Raw genomic sequence first — 27,518 nt, 5'->3', positions numbered from 1 at the left:
TAGGAAGTGGTTTCAGTTGCTGGCCAGGACTCCTTAAGAGGTATGCACTCGCACCACATCACTGATTTAGGAGCAAGACACTTGTACTCCTGCTTGCCCTCTTCGCCTCACTGTGAGTCCCAACGTTTAAGCGTAACTGATATCCTTCATGCAGCAGGCCAATCGGGGGTTTGACAAATGAGTCGGCTTGATATTTCAAAAAGGCACGGTTGGTTGAAAACAAGGCACTTAAGCTTTGAACATGTTCAGCGCGTATACACATAAGTCAGAGCATGGCTGTGCTGTTAGGGCCATCATGCACATATGTGTTGCTGTTCTTAAACGACCCCCGATTTCACTGTTGGAAAGCACTTGATCTAGAACTGGCTTATTGTTTCTTCTCGTTTACAAAATAAACTCGCAGAGAATCTGTTAAGCACACGAGGTTACGGTTGCTTAACATCAGACATATACAGACACTGAAGAGGGAACGGACAAATCATGTTGAGCCCCAAATTGCTATGACGTGTCCATTTCTGGCATATTTTCTCTTATTTTCTACTTATTCCACAGCACCCTGGGCCTTGGACGACTCAAGAGAGGAGATGCGATTTGAACTCACATGACAAAAACATGGTTTGGGTTAATTGTTTTAAAATCATAGTTGATCCTAGTTTAATTCAGTTATTAACATGATTACAAAGTTCTGGTGATTCCAATGAAACTGAGCTCATTTGCAGCTCACTTTTCTCGAAGTTCAAGCCCTCTGTTACACGTTCCTCCAATTTTCACTTCCCTACACCCTGATGACACTATTCACACACCATTCGGACCATTTGGTCCAGTGATATTTCCGGGAGTCTATTGACCTTCCTTACCCTGAGCCTAGAAAAGAAAAATAATACCTTCCCCCTCTTTAGTCAATTTTATTACCATTTTTGTCATTAGTTGAAGTTCATGGTTCACTTTAGGGGCACCGCTAACATAGAAGAGAAGGGCTTTATTTAACAATGCGAATTAATCAATGATTTTAACTTTTAAATTGGTTGAAGAACACAGTTTTGTGTTGCTCATAGTTTCAGGAATTTTCGTTTTTTTTAAAACTTGGATTCTCTTGGTGTTGCGTCAAACAAGATCTTGAAATGACCCACAAGCATACACGTAATTTCTGATGTCAACACAGCATGGCACATTTGTTGGTATTGGTTTTCCAATTACAACCGTTCTCCACTGTTCAGTGGTATTGTCACTTAAGTACATGTAGCAACAGGTTGTTATTTCTGTCAGTAAAAGTAACCTTGTTGTCAGCTTGTAGAAATTATACATTGAGTTATGAAATTCATTTTTTTTTCCTGTTAGAAAATTTGAAAGTTCTGTCAACATCACGTCGGCACAATCAGTTCTGCATGCTCCAACACAGCACACCCTTGATTTGTGCCTTATTCAGAATATTTTTTAATATATTTTTCTTATTGTCTGGGTCAAAAGTGAAATTTTGTTTTTCAATTGGATTACATTTTGGTAACATGCCAAAACTGTATGTGCAATGGATATGCTCGACAAAACGATACTTGTTCTGGTTATGCCAATAACAGAATTTCCTTTCTAGCATTAATGAAATAACAATTCTGAATGTGGGTTTTAATTTAGTAAGAGGGACAGGTTTTTGACTATTTGGTTTGTTTGCTGTTTCTGTGGAAGCTAATAAAAAAAAGCACGCATTGATACTTTTTGTTGATTTTCAGTTCATTTTGATGTTGTTTACTTTCATTTATTTCCATTTCACGTTTGCTGATTTTACATCAGTTTTGAACTAATTTCAGTTCTGGATGCTTTGCCTTTCACTGACTCACATTTACAAACACTGTATACCCACTGTCGTCCAAAGACTTGTGACAAGAATTTACCAGCTCACTCAGGGAGGAAGTGAATCCTCCACCCCCCGCTTTAGTAGTGCTGGATGTCTTACCATTCACTCATGGAGCTTACTGTGATTGGCTGGCTGGTTCAAGTCAACAGCCAAGTTGGTGAAGGGCAGGGACTCCCTAGATAGAAACGCACATCTCCCGATGAAAAAATAGGCTGCTCCATTAAGCCACACCCCATCGTTTTCTGACCAATCAAAGTCCTGATTAATGTCCAATATGCATGGACAAAAGTCTGACATGCGTGCATGCGTATATGAAACATGCGGCTGGAATACATAGTGTGGCACTGGGAAAGGGCATATGCTAAAGTGCCGATGTCCTCAGTAGGCGGGGATCACTGGATCAGTCTATTATATCTATCAAATACTTGTAGAACTATCTGGTAGCCAGTGCATAGGGATATTCAGTCCTTGTCAAATGTCAGAAATTGATTTTACACTGTGCAAAGTCAGGCTTTCCTTCTAAGAATATACTCAGAGTATGAATATATATTAGAAAATAATTACAAAATATCTATACACTATATTGATGGCACAAAAAGGAAGGCACATCATTGCACACGAGTAACTTCAGGTCATACTGGGCAGCAACATTACTCTCGTGGTGATGGTTTTCGACTAAAAACAATATCACGAGGCTTCTAAATATATTACAGTGATAAGATGTACAATTACCTATATTTTACAATTACAAGTTACCGTGGCCTAATGTGAAAACAATAGAGTTGAGGTAAAAAGTTTACGTGGCAGTTGCCTGAATCAGGAGACAGGTTGGAGACTGTCCATTATGCCGTGTGCACTGCCTGCTGGTTTTGTGGGTACTTTCCAGCCCAGTCGAAGCATCACACGCATGATGAAACTTGTCAGGGAATTTAGGACTTGATCTGATCTGCCCGGGTTAGATAAACCAAACGGCTGGGGATTAAGGCTGTGTATTTATTTAAACCCTCCACCTGTTGGGGGGGATTCAGTATGGCTATGGTTGATAAAAGATTCTCTGCCTTTGCAGACTCTGCCCCATCAGAGATTCAAGAGAACATGTTGTGATAAAGTACTTTGCTCAGGAGCATAAGAGAGCAAAAGTCATTCCCAACCAGAATACACACACACACACAAGTGTGTATTTGCCTGCAACTGGGGACCCCCTATTGTTCCTCTTTTGTTTGTACTTTTTTAGAAGACCACCCATATGTTTTGTACACAGTTGTCAATCGAGAACCCTCTGTCAATCGGGGACCTTATTGTCCTCTATTGTTCAGGGTCCCCAATTGAATGCAGAAACAAACTCGCATATCGTAAACACATCCATGAAACTGGATGAGCATTATTTTCATCCAAAGCAACTTTCTACTCAAATTTCAACTTACCTGAGGGTGAAATCGTAGATGAATTGATACCAGGATGCCCGCACTCTGCCGGCAAGAGTTCTGTCCTGGGACTCAAAAAACATGGAACCTGCAGCACTGAGGAGAGCCAATCCAAACTTTATCACTCTTACAATTTTTGATTGCATCACTTCTTTATGGTTGCACTTCTTCAGAAAAGCAAACGAGTGGACTGAGACCCAAAATAGAGGGTTTCCATGGCTGCCATCTTGCAGGCCAGTGCTTCTGTTCCACATTGAGACAAAAGAATTACCCTACAAGATGGCTACCATGCAAAGCCTCTATACTACATGTAGAAGATTCAGGTGAGATGTAGACCTCAACTACTGAGGCACTAGTACAATCAGGAAAGTTCCGCTGAGCTTGCAAGGCCCTCATCTTCACACTAAAATCCAGCTACCCTCATTAAGAGGCAGCACCAAATTGGTACTGTGCAGGACCTCGGTACACCCAACCATTCTTTGACCAACATTGGCCAATGACTTTGAAATTACTGTGAGGTTATCGGTTGTGTTTGATTTAGTACTTGGTACCCCATCATTTCCGCAAAACTGGGGTCGCTGAGATAGTCTAAGAAACGTACCATCTGCCCATTGTCACCAGGTAGTTCACTGGTTGGCCAAACGTGCGATCAATGGAGCGAACCGTGTTCATATTCCTGACAGGAAAAGAAAACAGTTGTCAGAGTTATATAAAATTGCCGTATCTGCCTTGTTCTAATCAGTGTATTTTATGTTAAGTGAGAAAATATGAGAAAGAAGATTGGGAGTATTTGGCAAGATTTCCAGAAGTTCAGTGTGAGGTTGTTCTTGGTACTGTTTTTAGGCATGCTGTGAAGCAGGTTTCCTTGTGAGAGGATTTCTGTGTCAGTTTTTAACTCAGATTTTCATCGTGAGGTCATGGAATACCTTTCAAGTTAATTGCATGACCATCTCTAGTCAGATGTTCTTGAACTATGGCCGCGTGGGAAACAAGTTTCTAGAGCTACGGCTGCATCTATTGTCAGCGTGTCCCTTGCGTATTTTCTATGGGCACCGACATGGACCTAGCTCTAGACAGCTGGTTTGGATGCAGCCTTAGGCTAGCATTGATTTGTATTATCCCCAAACATATCCCTTATTACTTGCAAAGCAATCCCTTACCATTCCGTCCTCCTTCATAGTTCTTAAAACCAAGGGCTTGTGGGTTCCATTTTATACCCAGTCTCATGTGCAGCCAAAGCCACAGCCACAGGCCTGTGATTAGGATGTGGCTTCATACCTGAGAATTAAGTACAATGATTTGGGCAGTGACAGGACAAAGTCGTTAAGCCTAGCCATCATCATCTCCGCCTGGCTCTGGCTCATCTTGTGGAACTGCTCGGCCATCTTGCGCAGCTCCTCTGGCGGCACGATGAAGGTCATGTGCAGCCCCCGCCGGGCCTTCATGTTGATTGGCCGCTGCGTTATCATCATCCCAAAAAGCAGGTACTCTGGAAAGGAGGTCATCTCAAGGTAAGTGTTCTGGGTCAGATAGTACATGTCCACGAATGAGTTTGGTAATCCTATCACTCACACACAAACTGAAGCAGGTTGGAGGTCGTTGCAGGGCATCAATACAAACATGCAAAGTTGGCCCTATGGGTCTCTCAGATGATGTTACTTCCTACAGATTGCCAAGTGCATCAGCATTTTGGAAGTCAAATATCATGACATGCACCAGCTGTGCCTTATTTGGAAATCATTTAGATCAACAGGTGCGTATACAAAACACTGCCACACAGCTCATACATGCACCTGGTGGCACTGAACCTGCCATTGCAATTTTCCTACAAAGACACTGCCCTCCAAGAGAGATCTGTACAAGTATGGCTGTACACCAACTCGCAGGTACTGGACGTGCTTGAACTGGCCTGACATTCTTCAACATTCAACTTTTCCAAACCGAATGCAGCTGCAGTCTCCAAGCACCCGAGGTCTCGTTTTAAGTTATGCCTTTGCAAAAGTCGAACCTCACACAGAGAGGCATGATCTGATAGTATGTAAACCCTTAGAATCTCCACATGGACGTTGCAATGTCAGTCAAGTCTTACATTTTTGTCACCAAAGTGCACAAAGCCCCCATATCTGTCCATACCAGAGCAGAATCTTTGAATATGACCTATTACCTTTGACCCCCATGTCAGCAGCACTCTGCTTCATGATTGGTTCATCTTTCAAGATGACAGATCGCCAGAACCTGCCCAAGGCTAGCCGTACCCTGTGGAAAAGTAGCCGACAAAGGAAACCTGTTACAGACAGATGTTCAGCAGCAAATTGATACAAATCATGTAGGGACTGAAAAAAGTCCTTGCCAGCTTGGGTGAGATTCGAACCCAAGTCCCTGGAGCAAAATACAAGAAACACCACAGTATTAACCTGCATCTGACTGTGGACCAATAATGCTTTACGCTGGTAAGTAGATGAACAAGTAAAAGAACCCAATCACACTGAGACCAACTTTAATCACTGTGCTGCCATTTTGAACTAAACGTTTCGATCTGGCAAACAATTTGGTAGGATGACAAGTTGACAGTAACCTTGGCAGCCTTCCTGAACCGCCTTTAATCTCTAAGAATTGAGATGGACATTAGCCACTGTTAATTTCTTATCTCTCAGAAGTCAAACAGATCTTTAGCTCTTGATTATAACATTCGGCTAACTGTTTGTAACCTACTCTACAGGCTTCCCAAGTCTCCATTTAGAGGAATTCTTGGTGAAATTTGATAGTGCTTACTTTGCTGGCAATTCTTCATACAATCCATGATCCAAAAGAACAAGCTCTGCTTTCCCATTGGATGCCCTTCTCACAAAAACTGGGGGGAAATTGGATCAAAACTTAATTTTCTCTACTGGAATAAGACAGGCAAACACCAAACAACAGGATTCTAAATACAACGAAAAACGGAACTACAATACTGATCTACTATGGTTCTAAAACTTACTCAAAGTTCTTTCCACGTTCATTTGTTACAGTATTGAACCTTAGATTTTCAATGTACTTGTAATTGGCCACCATGTTAGACAAATGAGCCAGTTTAGCTCATACACTAAACTAGCTATACACAGGCAACTGGCATGCTCGCATTGGGCATGCTCTGTTGGAATACCGAACTAGCTCATTCTGAATTTCAAGACCGAACCTTACTGTTTCCGGGATGAGGGTCTGCATGCACAAATCCAGTGCGGAAGATCTGCTCACCAAATGCCTCAATCAACTTGGCATCAACCTAACAAGGACGAACACAATGTTTGTCAATTTGATAGCTAGTCCTTCCCATGAAACCCAATCATTTCATTTGCCATCAAACACTTGGTTTTAAATACCTATTTAGCATTTTTGTAGAGGGAATCAAGTCAAGGACAGTCTTATGATGGAACTGCAAACCTACTTGCGCACTAACTTTCTCTGCCAAAGAAAAAGAGCTTTTTGTTCCACAAATCGGTAACTCAAAGTGACACCCCATCTGATGCATCTCTCAGACTAGGTGTTTTAATTTTACTCACATCTGCAGGTGTGATGCCCATGTCTTCAATCTGATCTATATCAGTCACTTTGCAGCCATCGATGTACTCCATCGTCAAAACTCTCTGAGGAAGAATCAACCAAAAGGATTCAAAGGTAAAGAACTAATACTCTTGAAAGCCAGCTCTATACTATCACAGATACTCTGATCCCATGCCAATGTATATGTGTGCTTGTTGCTCTGGTCAATGCCTGGCCCTCATGGGCCAGTGACCCCCCAACACATTTTCCAACCAGGAGGGACTAGGCCCCTCCACTTTGACAAGTCGTATAATGGGGCAGGGCTTTATGGATTGGTCTATTAATGGCTGATATCTGATGGTCTTGTGACTGGGCCACCTCTCCCAACTTTGAAAATCATTCTGCCACTGCTGGCTCTGGTTTAAACTTCCAGCGACAAAATTTAAAGTTTTGCTGTCCACACCGTAAGAACTCTGTTTCGTAATGGGGACAGCAAATATTAAGACCTTGCCCATCTGAACCTGGGAGGTTTTACTCGGTTGTAAATTTTGTCTTGACATCAAAAGACCACCTCTGTTCCATTTTTCAATCACAGTGTTTGACTCTCTTTGCATCAAACAAGGAGGCTCTGAAGCCTTCCACTTCCTACGCACCTTGCTTGTTAAATTCCAGTGTACTTTTGGTACATAAATGTACTTGAGGTGTTGCAGATTTGAGGCACATCTCTCTGAGTTGCGGCCCTCATTTTCAAAATCCAACTCCTTTGCGAGTGGCGCCTCCATATCCTGCATGAAAGCGACAGAAGAGAAGGTTAGAAAAAAACGGGTTGGAAGAGCCAGAGGGGGGGGGAGGATACCAGCCCCTCAACACTTCTTCCAATATCACTGCAGAGTTCTTTTTTTCACAAGCTGAGCTTTGAGAGTTTTTCCAGTAACTCTTTGCTGTCATTCCATTTTTGTAAAAATTGAACACACTGTCCTCGTGCTGCACCCATGTTTTTCCAAAACTGGACAGCCCAAAATGTATAATTTACCACTGCCTTGCTCAAGGCACACTGGCCAGCACATGTGGCCCTGAACTTCACATGAACCACAAAACCATATGTTGGTCACATTTATTTTGATAAGGAGTGTCTCGACATGCACCCCAAGTTTTTCAAAAATTGGCACAGGACAGCTGAGTTCTTGGCTGTGAGATGGGCCAAAATAACCTGGCTCTTTTAGGAGTAAATACGAACTATTCACAAGAGTGTGCCTCCAAGAGTTTGCAGTGCGTTGACCAATCACAATGCGCGAATTGTGTTGACCCAGTGTGCATTTGGAAAAGGTCGACAGATTTCGTGCTTTGTGATTAGTCAATGTGTTGCAAACCCTTGGAGGCCCGCTACTGTGAAACATTGATATTGGTTCACTCTCTTACGTAAACCATTCAAGCGAGCCCACTAACACACTTGTGCTCTAACTGTTTTGTCTTCAGAAAACTATCCGCCCCAAGCTGAAGTGCACCCCCAATCAGCGAAAAGAAAGACAGGTGGTTACAAGTGAGTTCTTGCATGCATTCTGTGAGTACGCAAAGATCATACATGCCGGAATAAATTAGTTACACATACTCAGCGTGCTTCCAGTCAAACGTGCATATACTTGGTCGCCTCATGGCGCGCCTATGCCGTAAGTACCAAAAGAACACGCCCTCTTTTGTTCTGCTCGGAGCGGATAGTGAAGCCTTAGATGTACTCAGAGAGGTACATACAGGTTCATGAAATACTTCTGAACAAAAGAGGCTCATTGTAAATTGCCTGATGGTAAAGACAATTTTTTACGAGATCTTCAAATCTTCAAGTTTGCACTAACCATGCTCATTTCCAATAGAACAATGGAACATCTAAATACTTACACTAAGAATTTCATTGTAGTTGATTGTATTTGGGTGCATCCAGTGAACTAAGTCCAACATGATCTGTAACGTCTTGAAGTCCCCGCTGTACTGATCTCTGAGGTTGATGTACTGAACCTGCAAAAAAGTAGTTTGTTCCATCCCTTTTCACTTCCTAAAACTACAAAATGCCAAGTCCTTTCTTGATCATTGTAAAGTTGAGGCCCTATTTCAACTCTGAATGGACACTTAAAAGCTTGGTTTACCCTTTGCCAGAATAATTCATCAAGCAATGCATGATCAGTCGCTTCTGAGAGACTGTGGGGAAAAATCCTGCCAAGACTTTTTGAGCCCCTCATCAAAGATTGAACTTGACCTAGTTTACTGGCTGTTTTTAAAGTGCTATGACCTAAAGTCTAGCGGTTCCTCTGATCAATCAGCAGCTTGATTGGTAAAAACCCTGTTGGTTACCAAACAGTACTGCGGCCTCAGCTGACCATCACTATGCAAGGGCTCCACCTGCAACTATCGAAATCAATTGACACAGAACCCCTTGCTGTAGGGAAAAAGCACAAGGCTTGTTTTTACTTCACCTTTACGGCCACTTCTTGATCGTCATGAGTGACCGCCCGGTGAACCTGGGCCAGACTTGCAGCAGCGATCGGCTTGGGGTCAAACTCCTTGAACATCTCATCTGGCTTGCAGTTGAAGTCCTCCTGAAACAACTGGTCCAGCTGTGGTGGGAAAATCAACTATTAACATCTTTCCAAAATAACAGATAATGTCATCTGAGACTACTCTTAAACCCACACTGCCAACAGACACACCCTCACGCAGGTCCTGAATAGGTGTGTGGTACATTCAAGGGTAGAGTTGCATGTCTACCCTGAATCCTGTGATGGCACACTTCTCTTGCAACCACTTTCAACTGAATGTGCACAACCCCAACATTCAATTGAATGTACACAAATTACTGGTTCTATTGCATGATGGAACACATCTATCTGAGGGTGCACAACTGAGAAAGCATGCAAATGGCTCCTGTTATCAAAATAGTGGAGTTTCACCCTTAATTACTGAGAGAACACTTCGGCAACATAACACACTGTTTCAGTAACAGAACCATCTGTAAAAACTTCTCAATCTGCTGCAATCAACATGGCCTTCAATTCAGACAACTGGAAGGTAAACCGTTGCTTAAGAAGGCCAACCACCCCACCTCTTTGTACTCCCGAGACAGCGCCTTGTCATGTAGCACCGACAACTTCAGCAAGATCTCCTTGGGCAGCACGTAGTTGGCCGTGACCAGAACCTGGCCCAGCTTGATGTACATGCCTCCGTTCTTCAGGCAGCCTCGGACAATCATGTCTCCCGTGCGCTCATTGCAGGCACGGAAGGCCTTCTTATATTCCTCGGACCCTTCCTCCAAATTCCACAGGCTCCATTTGTAGTCCAGCGAGATGCAGGATCCAATATAGAAAGTCCTGGTTTGGTAGAAGAAAACAGACAGTCAAAGACAGTACCTGTGGTGTGCAACCTAATAACCTTACCCCTGAAACAGGGACTTGCGCTCTTCCTATACAATATGCCTGTGGCTGGAAATCACACGATCTGCTAAATAAAGCTGATGACTAGTGCTGCATCCCTTCCTATGGGCAGGTCTGTTACATAACAGATTGGTAACAATCTAAGTTAACTTGAAGAGGTGAGTAAACAACATTACAAATTCCATCCATATGCTGGATTATTACCCCATTTAATCATGCTTATAAATCATTTCTAAACTCGCTCTGAAGAGGACATACTTGGACCAACTGAATAGCAAGTGGTCACTTGTTTGCTATTCTTTCTGAAATGAGGGCATACATTCAGCTGACCCCCCAACCATGGATATACTTGCAAAGACTGTCAAGATGTGAGAAAAAGTTTACAAACCTGAAAAACCTGACAAAGCCTTGAGCCGTCACATAGACCTTTCGGCGGCTGGTGCTGTCCAGTGCAGCATAGGCTCCCAAGCCAGCCATCGGAGCTAGGAGGAGTATCCCTGCCAGCGTCCGTCGAACAATCCGCCATCTGGAACGAACTGCCTTGCCAATTGCAGGAGCAGTGCTCTGATGCTTCACAAGGACATTCTGTACACAAAGTTATTAAGAGAGGCTTAAGCAAATGGTCCCAGATAAATGAGAAATGTTGTCCGCAAGTTTACAAGGAATGGAGAACCTGTATCATTCTTCACCGTCTGCATTCATCTCTTTTACAATAAAATAAAATTACATGTAGGTTCAAAAGCTCAGTACATCTCTCCCTGTTTAATTTAGCCCAGAAATTCATGAATCTAGTGATGACTGGACCAGGACTCTCAGGAAGTATGAAACCCCAACAAGGGACAGACTGTCAATCAATCGAAACTCTTTAACTGCCTGAGGTATTTGGGTCATTCTATAAATTTGCGGTCCAAAGGTGTGACATTTTTGAGTCCCTGTTACACCTGACCTGTGTAATTTGACATGGAAATGTCACTGAAATTGATTGCAAACTATTTCTATTTGTTTGGCAGGTAATTTGCATTAATTTATCACTCATGGAAATTAAAGAATTGTTCTGAGCTTACAAAATCATGAGTCAGATGTGACAGGGACATGAAAAAATTGGACCCCTAACTTATAGAATGATCCATTTGAAAATTACAGTTCAATTTTTCGGCAATGTATACTTGAAATTCATGAAATAAGACAACGAAGTAAAACTTACATGTACCTTCACTAAGTTAATTCTGGCCCCATCGTGGGCTTTCATTCGAAGCTTACAGCCTACAATTTGAGAAAATGCTGGCCGACACCTTTCGAGAATATCAAGATGCACAAGACGAGCCATGGTGAAAGTGCTTCAGTCCTGGCGGAAAGATAAGAGTTGAAGAATGAATGGTTTCTTGATCAACAAGTTTGTAGCTATGTTCGACAGAAACTTCTTAAATTTTTGCTGTTTAAATTTGATGTTTATTGTGTTATTTTGTTCCCCAAAGTTTGATTTAGATTGGACATAATGCTATATAACCATGACTACCTATGCTTATTCATTTTAACTTTTTGGCACATTTAGTTAATCGATCAAGCATGCACTTGGACTTGACAAAACATGCAAAAGAGAGGAAATTCCAATCTTTACAAGACTTTGTACAGTGTTTTTCAATTTTCAATGGCATGAGTACGAAGTGAAAAATGAGGAAATCAGCTGATCTGAGGAAAAGTTGCATACTGTCCAGGCTTGAAAAGATAAGGCTCCACTTCTTTAGGTAGGCCTAACTTGTTTCATTTATTTACATGTAATCACATTAATCTCATTTGTTAGCAATAATTGGAAAAACAGTGCAAACAAATTTGTCAATTTACCATGCTCCCACCTACAAAAAGTATCCCGCGAAGTTAACACAACAGACGATGTCCGACACCGACGATTCTGCAGCTCTGTGTTCTACGGGCAACTGTCTGTGACCGTACCGGTGATGCAATTCATCAAACAAGTTTCACCGGTGCCGACCGGCCGGCACCGTCGACCGTAGCAAGTACACTTAAGTTCGTGGTATTTGTTGTGCCTTCTAATCTAGTATTTGGACAGTTCTCTGTTGAACAGCTTTACAAATGCTAATAGAAATACAACTGGAATAATTCACGTGAAGAAAAGAAATGAGCAACATTCATGACATTTCATTCGGACGGTGGCGAACGCATGTTTACGTCGGTCGACCAACATTAGATAACGCTCATTCGGTGGCAAGCCCGCCCTCAAGTGGCAGAACTAAATCAACCTTTGACCTAGTTTGCACGTGTGTGAAAAATGCATTGGGTTTTGCGTGTTGCAATTTGGCTCACTGCCTGCGCCACACTACATTGCTCGTCAGACCACATGTTCCTGTCAGTTTCATGCGAATTTTTGGCAGTGTATCGGCACAATTAACGTGGTAACGCAGACGAGAGTTTCATTTATTAAGGAGAAGGCCTGACATGTTAAAAAGATGAATGAATTTCGTTGGGATGTGTCAGCAGGCTTGGGGAGGCTAGTTTCCACCGTAGCGGAACCTGCATTAATTTCAACCTGTCAGGAACTCCTTGCTAAACAGGTGGGCTGAGGCTAGTGAACCTTGAATTTTTGGTTCCCAGATGTTGTCTTAACTTTAGTTCGTTCGTTTTATAGTGAGGGTGTTACGCCCCAACTATTACCTTCAGAACTGTGGGGTCCTACGCCTACGATTGCAGGGCACTTTTCAAATGTCATAGCACACAGAACCATCGAAAAGATGGACCCAGTAAGGCCTACGGAGTATTGCCTTACTGTTCAGGAAGTAACTTTGGACTAATGTTAACTTAAATATCACACTTTTGGTGATTCTCGGTCACTTGGGCAATATCACAAATGTAGGCCCACATCAACATTTTCATTTTTATTCAGTCCATAGAAAAAAAGTGATGAAACAAACAGGACAAAGAACATATTTGTACAATCCCAAAGGCAGCATGTTTATAAGAGGCTTTATGATGCTAAATTTGGTGGTTATTATGTTTTTATTAACTTTGGTTGATTAAATTTGATGGCACATCTTTCATAAATCCAGGTTAAAGAAATTTCATTTTCATGAAACTTATTGACCTTGACAGATTTGGACACCCAGTGATCGGCAGCATTTATTGTCCACTCTTTCAAAGTACCTTCTCCACCCACAATGCACCATTCCCGTAGCCGAAGCATTCCGTCCTGTCCTGCTGGATCTCTTGGAGAGGGCCGGACACACAGTGACCACAGGAGGGCGCTTTTGCTTGCAGGAGCACGAGAGGCTGTGCGTGGCCCTGGGAAAGATCCTTGAGCGACATCCAGATGCCTTTAGGTGCGTTGCAGCCTTTTTGTTTTTTAATCATTTTTGAGCATGGGTTATCTTCTATAAATGGGAAATATTTGTACCATAAAGGATACATCCACAGTAGGGTTAGGCAGGTTTTCAACACCTGTCCACCGAGTGACAATTTATTTTTTCAAAAGGCTGTTGTATTTTCAGAATGCCATGATGCGTTGATGACTTTCAAACTGTCAGTTGAAATATGAGTGGTCATGCACATTAACTGGAACCCAGACTTTGGTTTCCATAACACTGTGCCCACCAGGTTCTTGATGAAATACCTACAGACTGCTCCACCGGTATTTGAGCGGTTGCTTAGCGGGAAACTTCCACCGAAAGAGAAGAAGAAAAAGGTTAGCTTGCTCATACTTTGTGCTCACCTGTCAGTAAATTGGAAAGTAAAATGCACTTCTGCATTGATTGTGCTGCACAAGGTGTCATATTGTTACCCCTGTTCAGCAGGCTTATACGTGATTTAAGGTGCGTGTGAAGTGGACCCAAACCCACAGGAACAAGTTTCATTTGTTGATGAAAAGAGATGAATCGTTTCATGATGGCTTGCTCAAAAACACAGGCAGTATGCCCCTGATTCTCTTCGATCCTCTTTGTCAAAAGAAAACCCAAGCCTTTTTACTTGGACTGGTTGACATTTTATCAACACAATGTCTCAATATGAAAAGTCCAGTATTTCTACAACTTGAGTTGAGTCACAAAAGCATTTGAAATGTTGATACTTGCAGAGATGAGCCAAAAATACAACAAAAGACAAATTGTAGCATGACTGTAATTTGATGTGTCTAACAAATGAATGTGACCCCATCAGTTCTTCTTTAAAACATGATACTTGTTTACATGACCCTCAGTGTGTCAGAGCAAGTCACAAATAGATTTATTGGTAATTTATTGACATTTGAATTGTGGTTCCCAGAAACAAAAGCACAAGCCAGAGGTATCTATCCCACCACCAACCCTGACAGATGTCCTGGCCACCTGCCACAGATTTCTCCGGTTTTCCAGAGAGGCATTTGTTGACCTTTGGGACTGGAGTCCTGTGATGAAGTTGGTTGAGCATGAGGACCTGGATGTCAGATGGTAAGATAGTACTCTGCTGTTGACTTCGCTCAGGAGTCTTGCACAGAGTTCCAGATGGACCTCTTTTGCAAAATCTGTTTCTGTGCCCTCCATCGTCTAGGGGTCTTGTTACAAAATTTACGAAGACCTCCCTCCCTAAATATCATGCAGTGGGTAACTTCTGTTGGCTTTTTTCTGATCTTGAGTATTAAACAAACAATCTTAATGCATGGCGATTGTTTGATTCTAATATTTTGAGCAGTGTGCCAGAAGAAACCCTGAACAGAAAATCTGTCAGGCCAAATCTACTACAATCCCAGGATTGGTTTTGTTGGATTGTTCGTGATTCAGTGCTCCAGAGCCATGGAACTGTGACTTTGTACAAGGCTTGTTGCTGGAGTTGAAATAGCTCAAGTTTGGTTCTTAGCAGAAATTATCAGGACCGTTCAGGGTTGGTACTCCTATGTTTCTTGCTTGCGGCTTTCAGGGATTCTGTACACATAGTAGCCGCTCTGACTGACATGGCAGACCAACAGACTCGGTCTCTATTGAGCAGCCATTTCACTCCAGAAGACTTGAGACATTTAACCCTCAAGCACGAGGAGGCCAGACACGTCGACATGGCAACCTGCCGCGCCAGTCTTCTTTTGAATCCAGAGGTGATGTTTGACCTCGCTCGACAGCAGAAGCTGACACACACAATGCACGAGGTGATTGGGTCTGATCTGAGCTCGTCTGTTGCTGCAGTGTGTGGGATATTGTTACCAGCGAGGACCAGCTGTGAAAAACAGGTGATATTTTTGGAATTGTTTTAGACTTATGGATTCCTTGGACAATGTAGATCTGCCTTGCCTGATGGTGACAAAGGTGGAGAGAGATCTTGGACATTTGAACAAATATGCTGCTCCGTGTCAAGTGCCAAAATTTGACTTACTTTTATACTTATTCTGGTGAAAATAATTTGTATTCTGCTCTATGTGCCAATAAGCTAGTAATTAGGCCAGCATCTCATACATGAGTGCAATCTACTTGAATGGCCAAAGGTGAATGTGGGTGCATAATGCACAAGTACTCACTCAGTGATGACAAAGGAAAAGACTTGAGCGTCATTGCTGCTATTCCAGGTACCCACAAGATGCCAGATTTTGTGCACATTTAGATGAAAATCAATGAAGTGTTCTCTGTACCCAATGTACAAGAACTACCTGTTAGGTCCAAATGACCAACTCATAGCTTTTCATCATTTTTTAATCACAAAAATTTTGCAGGATCCTGCCCACACGCTCGTCGGGGTCCCGTCCACAGCTCACAACCTCCACTGCCTGGCCCTGGCCGTATCGTCCGGCACTGCCGTGCTACTAGAGGGCGCCGTGGGCTGTGGGAAGAGTGCCCTCGTAGACCACTTGGCCCAGGTGACGGGCCGGCAGAAGGTACCCCACCTATTGAAGGTGCAGCTGGGCGATCAGACAGACAGCAAGGTAGGGAGATGGTTCCAATGATGCAGACAGACTGCTCTTGATTCCAGATGCTGACTATGAAATTGAGGAAAATTCAAAGCGCTCAAAAGTGATGGCTTCAAAGCCCTGTTTTGGACAGCTCACAGGAGCTTGTTTCCAAGCCACTCCCTCACAGAAGTGTGTGGATTGTAAATTGGATCTGAAGATGCATTTTTCTTGCACTTGTTTCATGTGACATTTATGACAAACATCCAAGGTTTACAAATGCCCTTTTAACTCCTAATAAGCCAAATGCAGCAATATGCTTAGTTATTACTTTGCTCCTGGATTGAAATGGTAGCTCTGTATTGGAAGACACATCAAATGCAAGTGACGAGTTGACACATGGCCATGTGTATGTCCCAAACAGTGTGGTCATACACTGGTTCCATTGAGAAAGTGTGCCAAAAATGACCGTAGCGATGAAACTCTATTTTCACATCTTGCGTTCAGGCTTTGATTGGTACTTACCGCTGCACGGATATCCCGGGAGAATTTGTCTGGCAGCCAGGAGCTCTAACACAGGTATGTCAAGTCTTACCAGTGAAGTCTTATTCTGTTTCTACAGTTTGTACCATTGTGCATTACCCTTAACCCCTTCGCGCCGGGAGGCGGCTAGACACGCCCTAAAAATTGAGATCCTCCGCCCGCTTTTCAGCTATTATTCTCGGCCCACGCTCGAGCGAACACGGTGAAAGAAGGCAGACCCTGGCTCTTGTATATATGGTAATTGGTCTTTGTGCGTAGCCCAGAAATGAAAAGATCGAATTAGCATCGTAATCACTAGCACAATAGTCCTCACTTTGAAAAGAGGCAACGGGAATGTGGAAGGGTGAGTAGAGCCGCATGCCACCGAACAATCAGCCTTTTCACTTTGTAATTCAAAGCATGCAGAGCACGCAGGGCCACAAACTGAGAATTTACGGTTTGGCAGGTGGCCTTCATGGCCAAGCGAGGCTGGAATTCTTGGAGTCGGCTTTCGGGAAGAAATTTGCATCGTCAAGGGGCTAAGCTCCTTTGATCCCTTAGGCTGATCTGATCATGCACAAAAGGCTTTGCGTTATCCCACATTGTTAAAGTTGAGTCCATTCCAAGTTCCTTCTCATTGAGCCAGTCCAGGATGCCTATAGCACAAGCCCAAAAAGAAGCGTGCCTGAGGTCATTCCGACCCACGTGCGAGGTCTGGACTATCAGCACGGCCCGACTTTGTTCCCGGATGCCCTTGCTTGTTTTAGAGACCGAACCCTCTGATTTCAGTCACAGGTCACCATGATGAACTGCAAGGGAATGTTTCTGAATAGCTCAAGACTTGGTTTTGTTTTTTGGGGGTTTGGTATTGTTACTCTTTTCGTAGGCTGTTACCGGTGGACACTGGATCATACTCGAAGACATCGACTACGCACCGATGGACGTCATCTCCGTACTGGTGCCCTTGCTTGAAGCCGGTTCCCTCTCTCTGCCTGGGCACGGTGACGTGGTCCGGGCGGCCCCAGGATTCCAGCTCTTTGCCACACAGCGCTTGACGGCTGGCAGCGGCGGTTTCTTCAGGCAGCATGCATCCCACGCTGCACTGCTGGACCGGATGTGGACGAAGGTCAACGTCCAGCCCCTTTCGAGGGAGGAGCTTCAGGAGGTACTTTGGAGGGTGTGCCTGACAACCCCCTGCCTATTTCTCTCAAAAGTTTTGAGGAATCCCAAGTTATTCAGGGATGGGTTGCGTTTTCGTGTATTACTTGATTGGGCAGCCTGGTGAAAATGGGCATTACGCCGACGATAAATGTTGAGTGTGTTCCTATCAATTTACATAATGCAAATTCGTTTGAATGAAGGACCCATTTTGTCAGATTGGGTGCACTCATAAACCACAGACGTATATAAAAAACCTGGACTTGCAACGCCTTTGTATGAAAAAGAAGCCAACCAGCGGCCATTTTACCGAGCCGAATACAAAGGCGTGGGTAGGCTCCCTTCTATTGACGTCAGGAAGAACAAAGGCGGGCATTGCCAGGAAAGCTTTGTATTCGGCTCGGTAAAATGGCCGCGAGTGGATTCAATTATCTCTATAAGCTGATTAAGGGCATTGCGAGTCCAGATTTTATTATACACGTCCGTGTCATAAACCCCATTGATTTCCCACATTCCAACCCATTCGTTGACTTTTTACGCCCAGGTGGTTGCGACCCTTTATCCCAACCTGACCTCTGTTGTGGACAAGCTCCTAGATATATTCATCATGCTATCGTCTGGCAACCATGACGACGGCCAAGAGACTGAAGCCAAGAGTGGCCCAGTTGAACAGCACGGTTCTGTTGTGACCCCTGCAGAGGTCACAGGTCATCTGGGACGGCTCATATCTACAAGGTAGACAAGAATTTTTCTTAAAAGACAATTTGAAACAAAAAAAAACAAAGGAGCTTTGTTTTGTTTCGCCACAAAGTAATTTTCGAAACAGATGTTTCTTTTACTTTTAAGCTAAAATTATTTAAATTTTATCCCTTTTTTCACATTGGCATCTTTGTATCAATCAGGTTTTTGCAAAGAAAATTATAATAGTGAAACTTTTGCAGAGCTTGCATGCTCTTTGTCAGAAAGCCAAGCAGACACTCAGTTTGTTGACTGAGTTGTCAGTGTCCAGTTGTCAGTCCAAGCATCTCTGTCAGTGGAATTTACTGAAGTGTTGATGACCAATTGTTTATAATTTCACACCTCAGTGTCCAGTTGTCAGTCCAAGCATCTCTGTCAGTGGAATTTACTGAAGTGTCGATGACCAATTGTTTATTATTTCACACCTCACCTATTTTAGTACAGGTTTTCCTGGCCAATTTCGGAAAATGTGTAAATGAATTAGTAATGGCAGCATTTGTTTTCGAGCGAAACAGAACGAACATTCAAATCCCTGTTTCTATTTAACACATACAAATTCTTTTTCAAGGAGGGTGCATTCGGTTGTATGGAGTCAGCATTCAATTTCCCGATATTGCTCTGGTTTAGTATATGTTGACATTCATTTTTGAGCGTAGTCGAATGCACCTCAGGCGATTTTGTGTGAAGTGTTATTTAAGGTATGCCTGGTCAAGAATTGGAATTCGTTTGTGTGCCAACAGAGTTTACATTCTTAGAAGTGTTTAGTTGATTGATTAAATGTTTGAATATTCATGAATAAAATAACCCACTCATGTTATTGGAAACTACCGACTATTGCAGGAAACCTATAAACACCAGTGCTGAAGGAACCTTCCTTCTTGTGCTGTGTTTCAATCATACAAACCTTAATTTGTTTTTACAGTCTGATAACAAACACACTGTAAACAAGTGACATGACATTGATTATCAAAGTGGTGTTGTGATTTGTGTAACTTTGTACTTATCAAATTGATCCTATATTTTGCGATTTTAAATTACAGCAAATGACAATGAATACTCACTTCCGAAGGGTCCCGGTAAAAGACAATTTTCAGCAATTTTCACTTGTACAGCGGAACGTCTCTATACTGAACACCGCTATACCAAACATTCGGCTGTATCGAAAATCATCCTTGGCTCTCAATATTTTGTGCACAAAACCTACCGAACATCATGCAGTTGCAAATCAACTGAGATTTGCCACAGCATGCCTTTTAACTCCTAATAAGCTGTTGTTTTTCTCCATCAGGGACTTGCTGAAGTGGTGTGGCCGCATAGCCACTAGATTCGACACTCCCCAGTCCAACCTAGCCAACAGCGTCTTCTTAGAGGTACAGTCACGTTGGTATCAAGTACTTATTCTAGAAACACACTAAACTGACGGTGGCTCATAGTTGACGTTGGCCACTCTAGAGTACCAAGGTGTCATGTCATTTGAACCAGAAAGTGCAGTGCAAACGAATGGGGTACATACACGTGTTGGTTCACGTGCTGGTTCTCGCGCAGTGCCTTTTACACACATAATTGTGCCTGTGATGTATTCACTTCAGTACTCTGTAGAGGCTTTGCGTGGTAGGTATCTAGCCTCCATTGTGCATACCCTGTGGAACAAAAGTACTGGTCTGCAAGATGGCAGCCATGCAAACCCTCCATAGAAAAGGCTCTTATCTTAAGAATATTATGTAACTTTTTTATTAGCTCAACTTATTTCTGGCAGTTAAACCAAAGAAAGGATTCTCAGTAGTAGACGCGAGTCCTTTGTGGCTCAAAAGCCTGCAGAAAGCAAACGAGGGAGAAAGATAAACTGGACATTTTAGTTCAAGAGGCCTGAGGAAAACCACAGATTATATATTCCAGGCAGTGTTTATCCATAGGCTCAGTCATGGAATGAAAACTAGATATGCAAGTCAGCCTGGGTAGAAATTGAACCTATGTTGACTCGGGTCGAGTCACAGATGTGGAAAGCTAGGAATGGATCTCTTTTGAAAACTAGATTTTCAAATTCACTGAATTTTCAAACCACAAAACTCCCTGAGCTATTATTTATCGTGAGGATAAAAACAATCAGGGTGTTGGTTACTAGAGAAATTCCTCTTGTATCCCCAGGCCATGGACTGCTTCTGCGCGGCCTTGCCCAAGCCCCGGACCAGATCCAACGTGGCTGAGGCGGTGGGCGTCAGGCTGAGCCTCAGCCTGGAGAAGTGCAACTTCTTCTGCCACAGCTACAAGCCCGACATCGACATACAGAAGGACTGCGTCACTGTAGGAAGAGCCAGGCTATCGAGGAAGGAGGCAGAAATCCCCGCGATTAAAAGGTCTCTCAGTCCTTTGAGTCTTCAAAACTACTCATTTTCATTCTGGCTTATGCGGAACAGCTTCTTTGAGACGTTAATGTTGATTACAGCTTCCGGTTGAAAATTGAAAATGTCCAAAGGGCCAGCCACCAGATTCGAGACAGAGTAAAATGGGCCAAGGGTTTGGCGATTGCGGCGCTTTCAAAGAAGGGCACTTTTACAGTTTGCCAGCATACAGCCTCTCATTTCACGGCTATTTACACTTGTTTCAAGAATAATGAAATGACATCCCGCAACTTCCACGAAAACATCCCTTTCCATATTGTGGCTTTTGGAAGAAGATTTCGACAGGCATAAAATATTTGCATTTAGAAGTTTTGCCAACATATTTCCATTTGGTGGTGGCAAAAATGACTAGTACATTATAGTGGTTGACTTGAGCGAAAGTTGCTCTTACAGGGCAAATTAGCGGCAGATTAAACGTAGATAACTGGCTTTTTAACCACAGTTATTAAAAAATAACTCCACAGGTCCCTGCACTCCAACTTTGCCTTCACGAGACCGGCCAGCATCCTGCTGGAGCGAATAGCCCTTTGCATCAACAACAATGAACCGGTGCTCTTGGTGGGCGAGACAGGGACGGGCAAGACCTCCTGCGTGCAGTACCTGGCTGACTTGACGGGTCAGAAGTTAAAGGTCATCAACATGAACCAGCAGAGCGATAGCACAGACCTCTTGGGAGGGTAACTTTTTTAAGCTTTCTTTCGCAAGTGCGAATTTCAGATGAATTTCATTCGCTTTTCCACAGTAAAGGGAAGAGGATATTGAGATATTGAAGAAGGTAGAACCTTGCTATTACTTCTTTGCATTGCACTTGATTTCCCGTAAAAAATTTATATGCAAAGAATGTGGCGTTAATATCATATTTGGTGTTTTTGCCCTTCCAAAGATTTACGCTTAGAAACACTGTATTTGAGTTTTGTCTAGGGCTTGACTACCTGCCTACTAGTCCAGACCTCTTCATCATTCCACCACTGACCTTGCCAGGATTGGCCGGTCAGTTTGACAAAGAGGCAAAAAAACATCAGTGAAAGACAAAATGTCAAAAATCCAAATTAACATTTACCTGACAGGAAATGAAATGTAGCACTGGATTTCAGTTTAGGATTCAGAGCATTTTAGGCTTCATTGACATTCATGGCTGACGTCGTTTTTGCCTCGTAAGGTTCAAACCAGTGGACTTCAGGCAGCTCATGGCACCCGTCCGGGAGAACTTTGAGACCCTCTTCGTCAGCACCTTCTCCCGCAAGCAGAACGTGAAGTTCCTGATGCACCTGCAGGAGTGCTTTGCCTCCCGGCACTGGCCGGACCTGCTGAAGCTAATGAGCCACTGCCACCAGGCGGCCGTCAAGAGATTTGAGAAAGACGATCGAGACGGTAGGTCGAGTTTTTGTAAGCCACTGGGGTTTGGGGTAGCTGATGTACCTTATAAAAGGAGGTAAAAATGAATAGGCTTCAGAGTTGCAGAGGTAGTTCACGCCCATCACCAGTCGTTTACCTTTGTTTTGCAGTGGTAAAGGGAGAACTTTATTGATGTTGACTTGTCTTTAAAATCTTGCAGATCTTACAAATTGACCACTACATAACATTTGGCTCAAGAATTAAGAGTTTCTTGATCTATGAAAGGTTTTCTGGTTCCCCATTTTTTTGCCAAAACAAAATGAAATTGTAACCTGAGATTATGGAGATATGGGAAAAACTTACATCAGGTGCCGTGGCAAATGCCATCATTTCAACCACCGGAATGGGAAAAGGGCCATCATGTCCGACAAGAATTCAAGTGAAATCTTCTTTTTGTTTCGTGCGCAGAGGAAGCTGAGAGCGGATCTGAGAAGCAGAGCCCCACCCTGAGATGCCAATGGCGATCCATCGGGGAGAAGATCCAGCTCCTTCAGACGCAGCTGCAGCACTCGGAAAACGCCCTGGCCTTCTCCTTTGTAGAGGTGAGTCAGGTTGATTCAGCTTTCCATGGAGTTGGCGATATTGCAACTCAGGCCTGCACTGTTTTTTGACTCGATCACGTGACGAAATTCCAAGTGAATTGCACCCTTACTGAATCGTGTGATATAACAACCTTTGGGCAGTGTGGCGGTGGCAAGGGGGCACACTTTCTTCCCTCCCCAGAAGAAAACTGAAAGATAAAAAAGGTGAGGGGGGGGAGAAACGGAAAGAAAAAAAAGATAAAATGGGATGTCAATAACTAATTGGCTTAAGAAAAAACCCTCAAAATTGACCCCCTCCTGCCATTGTTTATCTTGTTTAGCTGATGAATGCTTTGCCCCCCTGGAAACTTTCCCCTCTAGTAAAAAGTGCTTCTGTCCCCGGAAGACATCCTTGCAAAGTCTTTAGTTTTTCCGAGACAAAACTAAGGCACTACCTAAGTTATCCTGAATTGACTGGTGAAGGTCGCAGATCACTCGTTAATGGCATTAATGACCAGGCACGTTCTTGTCGGGTTATGCGCAGGGCACGCTGGTGCAGGCAGTCCGCAACGGGGACTGGGTGCTTCTGGACGAGATCAACCTGGCCACAGCCGAGACGCTGGAATGCTTGAGCGGTCTACTGGAGAGCACAGAGGGAACAGTCACCTTGCTAGAACGGGGGTGAGCCAGCATTGGTTGAAAAAAAACATACAATGGGAGCTTTGACCAAGACTTGTGAAAGTTGGTTCCTCAGGAGTCCGTTGTGAGTCAGTCGCAGGTCAAATAACAGGTCATTTTTTTTGACAAGTTACAGTGGATGGACAATGACAAAGGGATATCTTTTTGACTAGAGAGGCTGTTCATGGCAGCCTTTTCCGCTAACTGCTTTTGTTGCGGAGGGAGAGATGGCATAAATGGTCTTGTGTGCATCCTCTGGAACTAAGGATCTTTCTGCAGAAATGGCTGCCACGCATGGCCTCTGATAGCCCGTGATTGGATGATTTATGGACTTGCCTTGACCAGACTTCAAGTCTGGAAACGATGAAAGCAAACTATTAGCCCCTTCTTGCGTATCATCGAGTTGTTTCAGGTCGATGTATCCTAGGCTGCAGATTATCGTATATACCTGAAAACAAATTTACGGAGTAATTCCATGCTCGTTATCGTCTCGCAGTGACTCGGAGCCAATTCTTCGTCACAAAGACTTCAGGCTGTTCGCTTGCATGAACCCTGCCACCGACGTCGGCAAAAAAGAACTCCCTCCCGGCATCAGAAACAGGTAAGGTGGACGATCCCTACCTCTTGACGTAAACATGAACAATTCTATTCCGCTTATTCACACGGGTGGAACTCGAACCTACAGCGTCACACACACGAAGACAACGGATCACGCTTCTTCTCTTTGGACAGGTTCACCGAATTCTTCGTCGATGAGCTCGAGGAGACCCAAGACTTGAAGATTTTGGTCAGCAACTATCTCCGCGGCCTTGCTCTACCAGCGGACAAGCTGGATGGAATAGTACAGTGAGTGTTTATGCGACAGTGTCCCAGTTGAGAAAGAAGGTAAAGTTCTGGTGAAGTGACTGTTCAAAGCTTGTGATTTTTGTTGCATTTTCTGTGCGTGATTGTTTCAGGTTTTACCTGGCTGTGCGCAAGGAAGCCGACATGAAACTTGCCGATGGGACCGGGCACCGACCACACTACAGGTACAAATGAATTTTCTGGAAAAGTTGAAACTGACGATTAGATATACTGACTGTTCAACTTATTCATTTGCTTGTCGCGTAATGCATGCAGATTCAGAAATGTACAGTTTAAATGGGGGGGGGATTGTCATTAGGTTTTTTTGCAGAATTCCGTTTGGGGTACCACCAATTGCATCGACGATAAGGGTTACTAAGATGAGTCAATAGGCAACTGGGATTTGGAGTCTACGATGAAAGATGTATCGAATTGTAACTGGCTTGCATCATCCTCATCACCGTTTCCATCACCCTTGCATTGCTGCTTCTATAAATTTGTTTCACTGGTACTTTTTTGGCAGCTTACGCACCTTGTGTAGGGCACTGCGTTATGCCTCTGCCAACCCCTGTGGAAGCGTCATGAGGTCATTGTATGAGGTAGCTATCAGGTCCAGATCATTACAAGATGTCCTACCCGCCTTTAAATTTCCCCCCTGAATCTACTTTTGTTCTGACGCGTCAGTTTAGAGTACGTCCAAAGCTTTTCAGAACGGCTCCAACACAGTATCGATTCCACAAATGTGTTTCTCAGATGGTGGTAAATCTTAAGGAGTTGTTATCGTTTGACATCTTACTTCTATTGATCCGCAGAGCTTCTGTCTGAGCTTTCTGACCCAGCTTGACCGCGCCTCCCACCCATTGGTGGAGCAGCTTGTCTGCAAGAAGCTAATTGGCCGGGCCAACGTCAAGGGCGTCCTGGGCCAGCCCATCCCGCCGCCGGCCACCGGGAGCCACGTTAAAGTGGAAGGGTACTGGATTGCGACAGGTGACCGGGAGCCCCAGAGACAGAAGGGCTACGTGATAACTCCCTCGGTGCGAGCCAATCTGAGGGATCTGTCCAGGATCGTGTCTGCTGGGTGAGTTGCCAAGCAATCAAAGGGTTGGGAGCCCGAATCCGTCAAGCTGGTTACTTGTCATAACCTTGGACAGGTTACGTTACCCCTACTTGACTCTTCGCTCAGGAGTTAAATGTGTAGATGCTTGATGTGAGCTGTCCACACGTGCCTCTTTTCCTGACGAACTGGGATAATTAAAAGTGAAGCAGTACCCTGAGCAGGGGTGCTGCTGAGTGTGTGCTTTTTGTTAGTATTTATCATTAAAATACACCTTTTCCGTACAAATATATGCCATTGTTACCCCAACCCGGACATGAGAGTGAGAGCTTTTGTGGTCCTGTGATAGAGGTCGCTTTGATGTTTCTTCCGCTGTTGTCATTTCCCTTGCAGGACCCTTCCAGTCCTTCTCCAAGGTGAGACTTCCGTGGGCAAGACCAGCCTGATCCAGTACTTGGCCCTGGCAACCGGCAACCACTGTGTGAGAGTCAACAACCACGAACACACGGACCTGCAGGAGTACGTGGGCTTCTACGCCGCCGACGAAATGGGCAAACTGGTTTTCAAAGAAGGTATGACTTGTGGCTTGTCTTCCCCCCTGATTTATCTGTTCTGTACAGAGTCAGTGTCAATTTTTTACGGAGGCACAGATGGAGAAAAAAGTTCTCGTCAAGTTTATTTACTGAAGAGATGTCTGCTGAGAACCTCTGAAAGCATTACACGTCTTACGACATTCCAGTTGGTGATGCCTCCCAGCAATTCATCTTAACTTGTCCTACCAAGGATTCTGAAGATAAAGTAGATTTGACTATGAACATAACTTCAGGGTTGGTTTAATTTTGTAGGTGTACTGGTTGATGCCATGAGAAAAGGCCACTGGATCATCCTGGACGAGCTCAACCTTGCTCCCAGTGATGTGTTAGAAGCTCTGAATAGGGTAGGTCTGAACATATCGATTCTACTCTCTGACAACTCAGCTTTCCAAGAAAAAAAATCTGATAAATATATGAGTTGAGTGCAGTGTAAAAACTGGCGTCTGATGTTTGTTTGTAGTTACTTGACGACAATCGCGAGCTGTACATTCCAGAGACACAGGAGATGATCTCGGCTCATCCACGATTCATGTTGTTTGCAACTCAGAATCCGCCAGGCCAGTACGGAGGACGAAAGGTACGTTTGGGAAAAACCAATTTATTTTTTCAGGAAAAGAACAGTTTAGGCTTGAAAAGTGCCATTTTTTCCAGCAGATGGGACTGGGTTGTTTGTGTCCCGAAGCAAGATACTTTATCAAAATTGCTCCCATGTAGTCAGGTTGGCTCAGAGTATTCAGATGATTTTGTTAAAGAGGAAGATTGAATACTTGCCACTTCCGGTGTTTTTGACAGTTTCTCAGGGGTGTGAGAATTCAGCTTTTTAGATGATTTCAGCTTTTTTGTTTAGTTGTTGACCCTGAATTTCAGCTTTTTTTTACACCTGGTCTGTACAAAAGTATGAGAACCCCCTACATTTCCGCTTTTTGCTAGCTGTTTTCAGCTTTAATTTTAAGTTGCCATTCACCCCCCCTGATTTCTGCAGGTGTTGTCGAGGGCCTTCAGGAACCGTTTTGTGGAGCTTCACTTTGACGAGATCCCCAGCAAAGAACTGGAGACCATTCTGCACCAGCGCTGCGCCATTCCCCTCTCCTACTGCAAGAAGATGGTGTCCGTCATGCTGGATCTCCAGGTTGTCTAGATGGCCTGTCGTTTTTGTCTTATTTCTTGTGGTTATTGGAAAAGGTCAAAGAGATCGGTGATCACTGAGGCAACCCTGTTACTTCCAAGCAGTGGTTTCTTACCCAAATCACAGATGGCCAACCGAGACAATCCCAGACCCTCCTGATTAGGAGCTGTCTCCCAATCAGGAGTACAAGACAATAACCTGACCACCTAAAGACACCCACTAACTTCATGTTAGAAGCGATTCCACTCAAATTGCCGCCTGCCAGAAATCTTCCATGGGGTGTGGTGACAAGAACAGGCCAAATGGTTGTCCCTAGGAAGTGCAGCTCACTGTTTAGTAAGGTTGAAAGTCTCTCACAAGTTTCTATCCCTTATCCCTAAAAAACATCGGTAACTTCAACTGTTCAACAGCACAATCATTAAC

The 27,518-nt window shown here is 43.7% G+C and overlaps 3 protein-coding genes across 5 annotated transcripts in view; 2 read left to right on the top strand and 1 right to left on the bottom strand.

The window, feature by feature from the left end:
• The window catches only part of LOC110987964 (uncharacterized), a 62,204-nt gene extending 60,498 nt beyond the window's left edge, over positions 1–1,706 (top strand). Inside the window, exon 68 of the mRNA XM_022251144.2 lies at positions 553–1,706. The gene's annotated coding sequence lies outside the window, so the exon portion shown is untranslated. The remainder of the gene's footprint in view (positions 1–552) is intronic.
• Positions 1,707–1,717: 11 nt separating this feature from the next.
• Positions 1,718–11,553, bottom strand: adck5 (aarF domain containing kinase 5). 3 transcript variants are annotated; one of them, XM_022251151.2, is made up of 14 exons: positions 11,419–11,553; positions 10,603–10,799; positions 9,887–10,151; positions 9,261–9,401; positions 8,689–8,805; positions 7,449–7,580; positions 6,816–6,899; positions 6,457–6,538; positions 6,046–6,124; positions 5,438–5,529; positions 4,552–4,762; positions 3,875–3,949; positions 3,274–3,369; positions 1,718–2,795 (listed from the first exon to the last, which is right to left on the bottom strand). In XM_022251151.2, the coding sequence occupies exons 1-14, from the start codon at positions 11,539–11,541 to the stop codon at positions 2,666–2,668; spliced, it is 1,824 nt and encodes a 607-aa protein (XP_022106843.2). In that variant the 5' UTR covers positions 11,542–11,553; the 3' UTR covers positions 1,718–2,665. The 3 variants fall into 3 exon arrangements, with proteins under 3 accessions (XP_022106843.2, XP_022106844.2, XP_087002998.1); XM_022251152.2 differs by having other exon boundaries at positions 11,425–11,553; XM_087146872.1 differs by lacking the exon at positions 3,875–3,949.
• Positions 11,554–12,434: 881 nt separating this feature from the next.
• LOC110987966 (midasin-like) overlaps positions 12,435–27,518 on the top strand; it is an 81,619-nt gene continuing 66,535 nt past the window's right edge. The window contains exons 1-24 of the mRNA XM_022251145.2: positions 12,435–12,784; positions 13,320–13,546; positions 13,821–13,908; positions 14,484–14,647; positions 15,114–15,417; positions 15,895–16,104; positions 16,576–16,647; positions 17,477–17,755; positions 18,293–18,483; positions 19,775–19,856; positions 20,632–20,840; positions 21,350–21,562; positions 22,045–22,256; positions 22,689–22,822; positions 23,346–23,482; positions 23,976–24,080; positions 24,212–24,325; positions 24,436–24,507; positions 24,846–24,921; positions 25,135–25,400; positions 25,770–25,948; positions 26,222–26,313; positions 26,430–26,546; positions 26,952–27,098. Of these exons, the coding sequence (XP_022106837.2) occupies positions 12,680–12,784; positions 13,320–13,546; positions 13,821–13,908; positions 14,484–14,647; positions 15,114–15,417; positions 15,895–16,104; positions 16,576–16,647; positions 17,477–17,755; positions 18,293–18,483; positions 19,775–19,856; positions 20,632–20,840; positions 21,350–21,562; positions 22,045–22,256; positions 22,689–22,822; positions 23,346–23,482; positions 23,976–24,080; positions 24,212–24,325; positions 24,436–24,507; positions 24,846–24,921; positions 25,135–25,400; positions 25,770–25,948; positions 26,222–26,313; positions 26,430–26,546; positions 26,952–27,098 (3,795 nt within the window). The 5' untranslated portion in view covers positions 12,435–12,679. The remainder of the gene's footprint in view (positions 12,785–13,319; positions 13,547–13,820; positions 13,909–14,483; positions 14,648–15,113; positions 15,418–15,894; positions 16,105–16,575; positions 16,648–17,476; positions 17,756–18,292; positions 18,484–19,774; positions 19,857–20,631; positions 20,841–21,349; positions 21,563–22,044; positions 22,257–22,688; positions 22,823–23,345; positions 23,483–23,975; positions 24,081–24,211; positions 24,326–24,435; positions 24,508–24,845; positions 24,922–25,134; positions 25,401–25,769; positions 25,949–26,221; positions 26,314–26,429; positions 26,547–26,951; positions 27,099–27,518) is intronic.

This window comes from Acanthaster planci, linkage group LG15 (genome assembly GCF_054643075.1).
Source record: "Acanthaster planci isolate LZ-2023a linkage group LG15, COTS_SCS, whole genome shotgun sequence".
Classification (NCBI taxonomy): Eukaryota; Metazoa; Echinodermata; class Asteroidea; order Valvatida; family Acanthasteridae; genus Acanthaster; species Acanthaster planci.
Note: the sequence above shows the minus strand (reverse complement) of the source record. Positions and strands in the feature narration are given on the sequence as shown.

Bases quoted from the DNA above. Each gene is read 5' to 3' on its own strand.
- adck5 (XM_022251151.2), bottom strand. From the start codon at position 11,541: ATGGCTCGTCTTGTGCATCTTGATATTCTCGAAAGGTGTCGGCCAGCA. The intron at 6,539-6,815 runs GTGAGTAAAATT...CGTCCTTGTTAG, and splicing joins TGGGCATCACACCTGCAGAT to GTTGATGCCAAGTTGATTGA. The intron at 4,763-5,437 runs GTAATAGGTCAT...CCTCCTTTCCAG, and splicing joins TGCTGACATGGGGGTCAAAG to AGTACCTGCTTTTTGGGATG.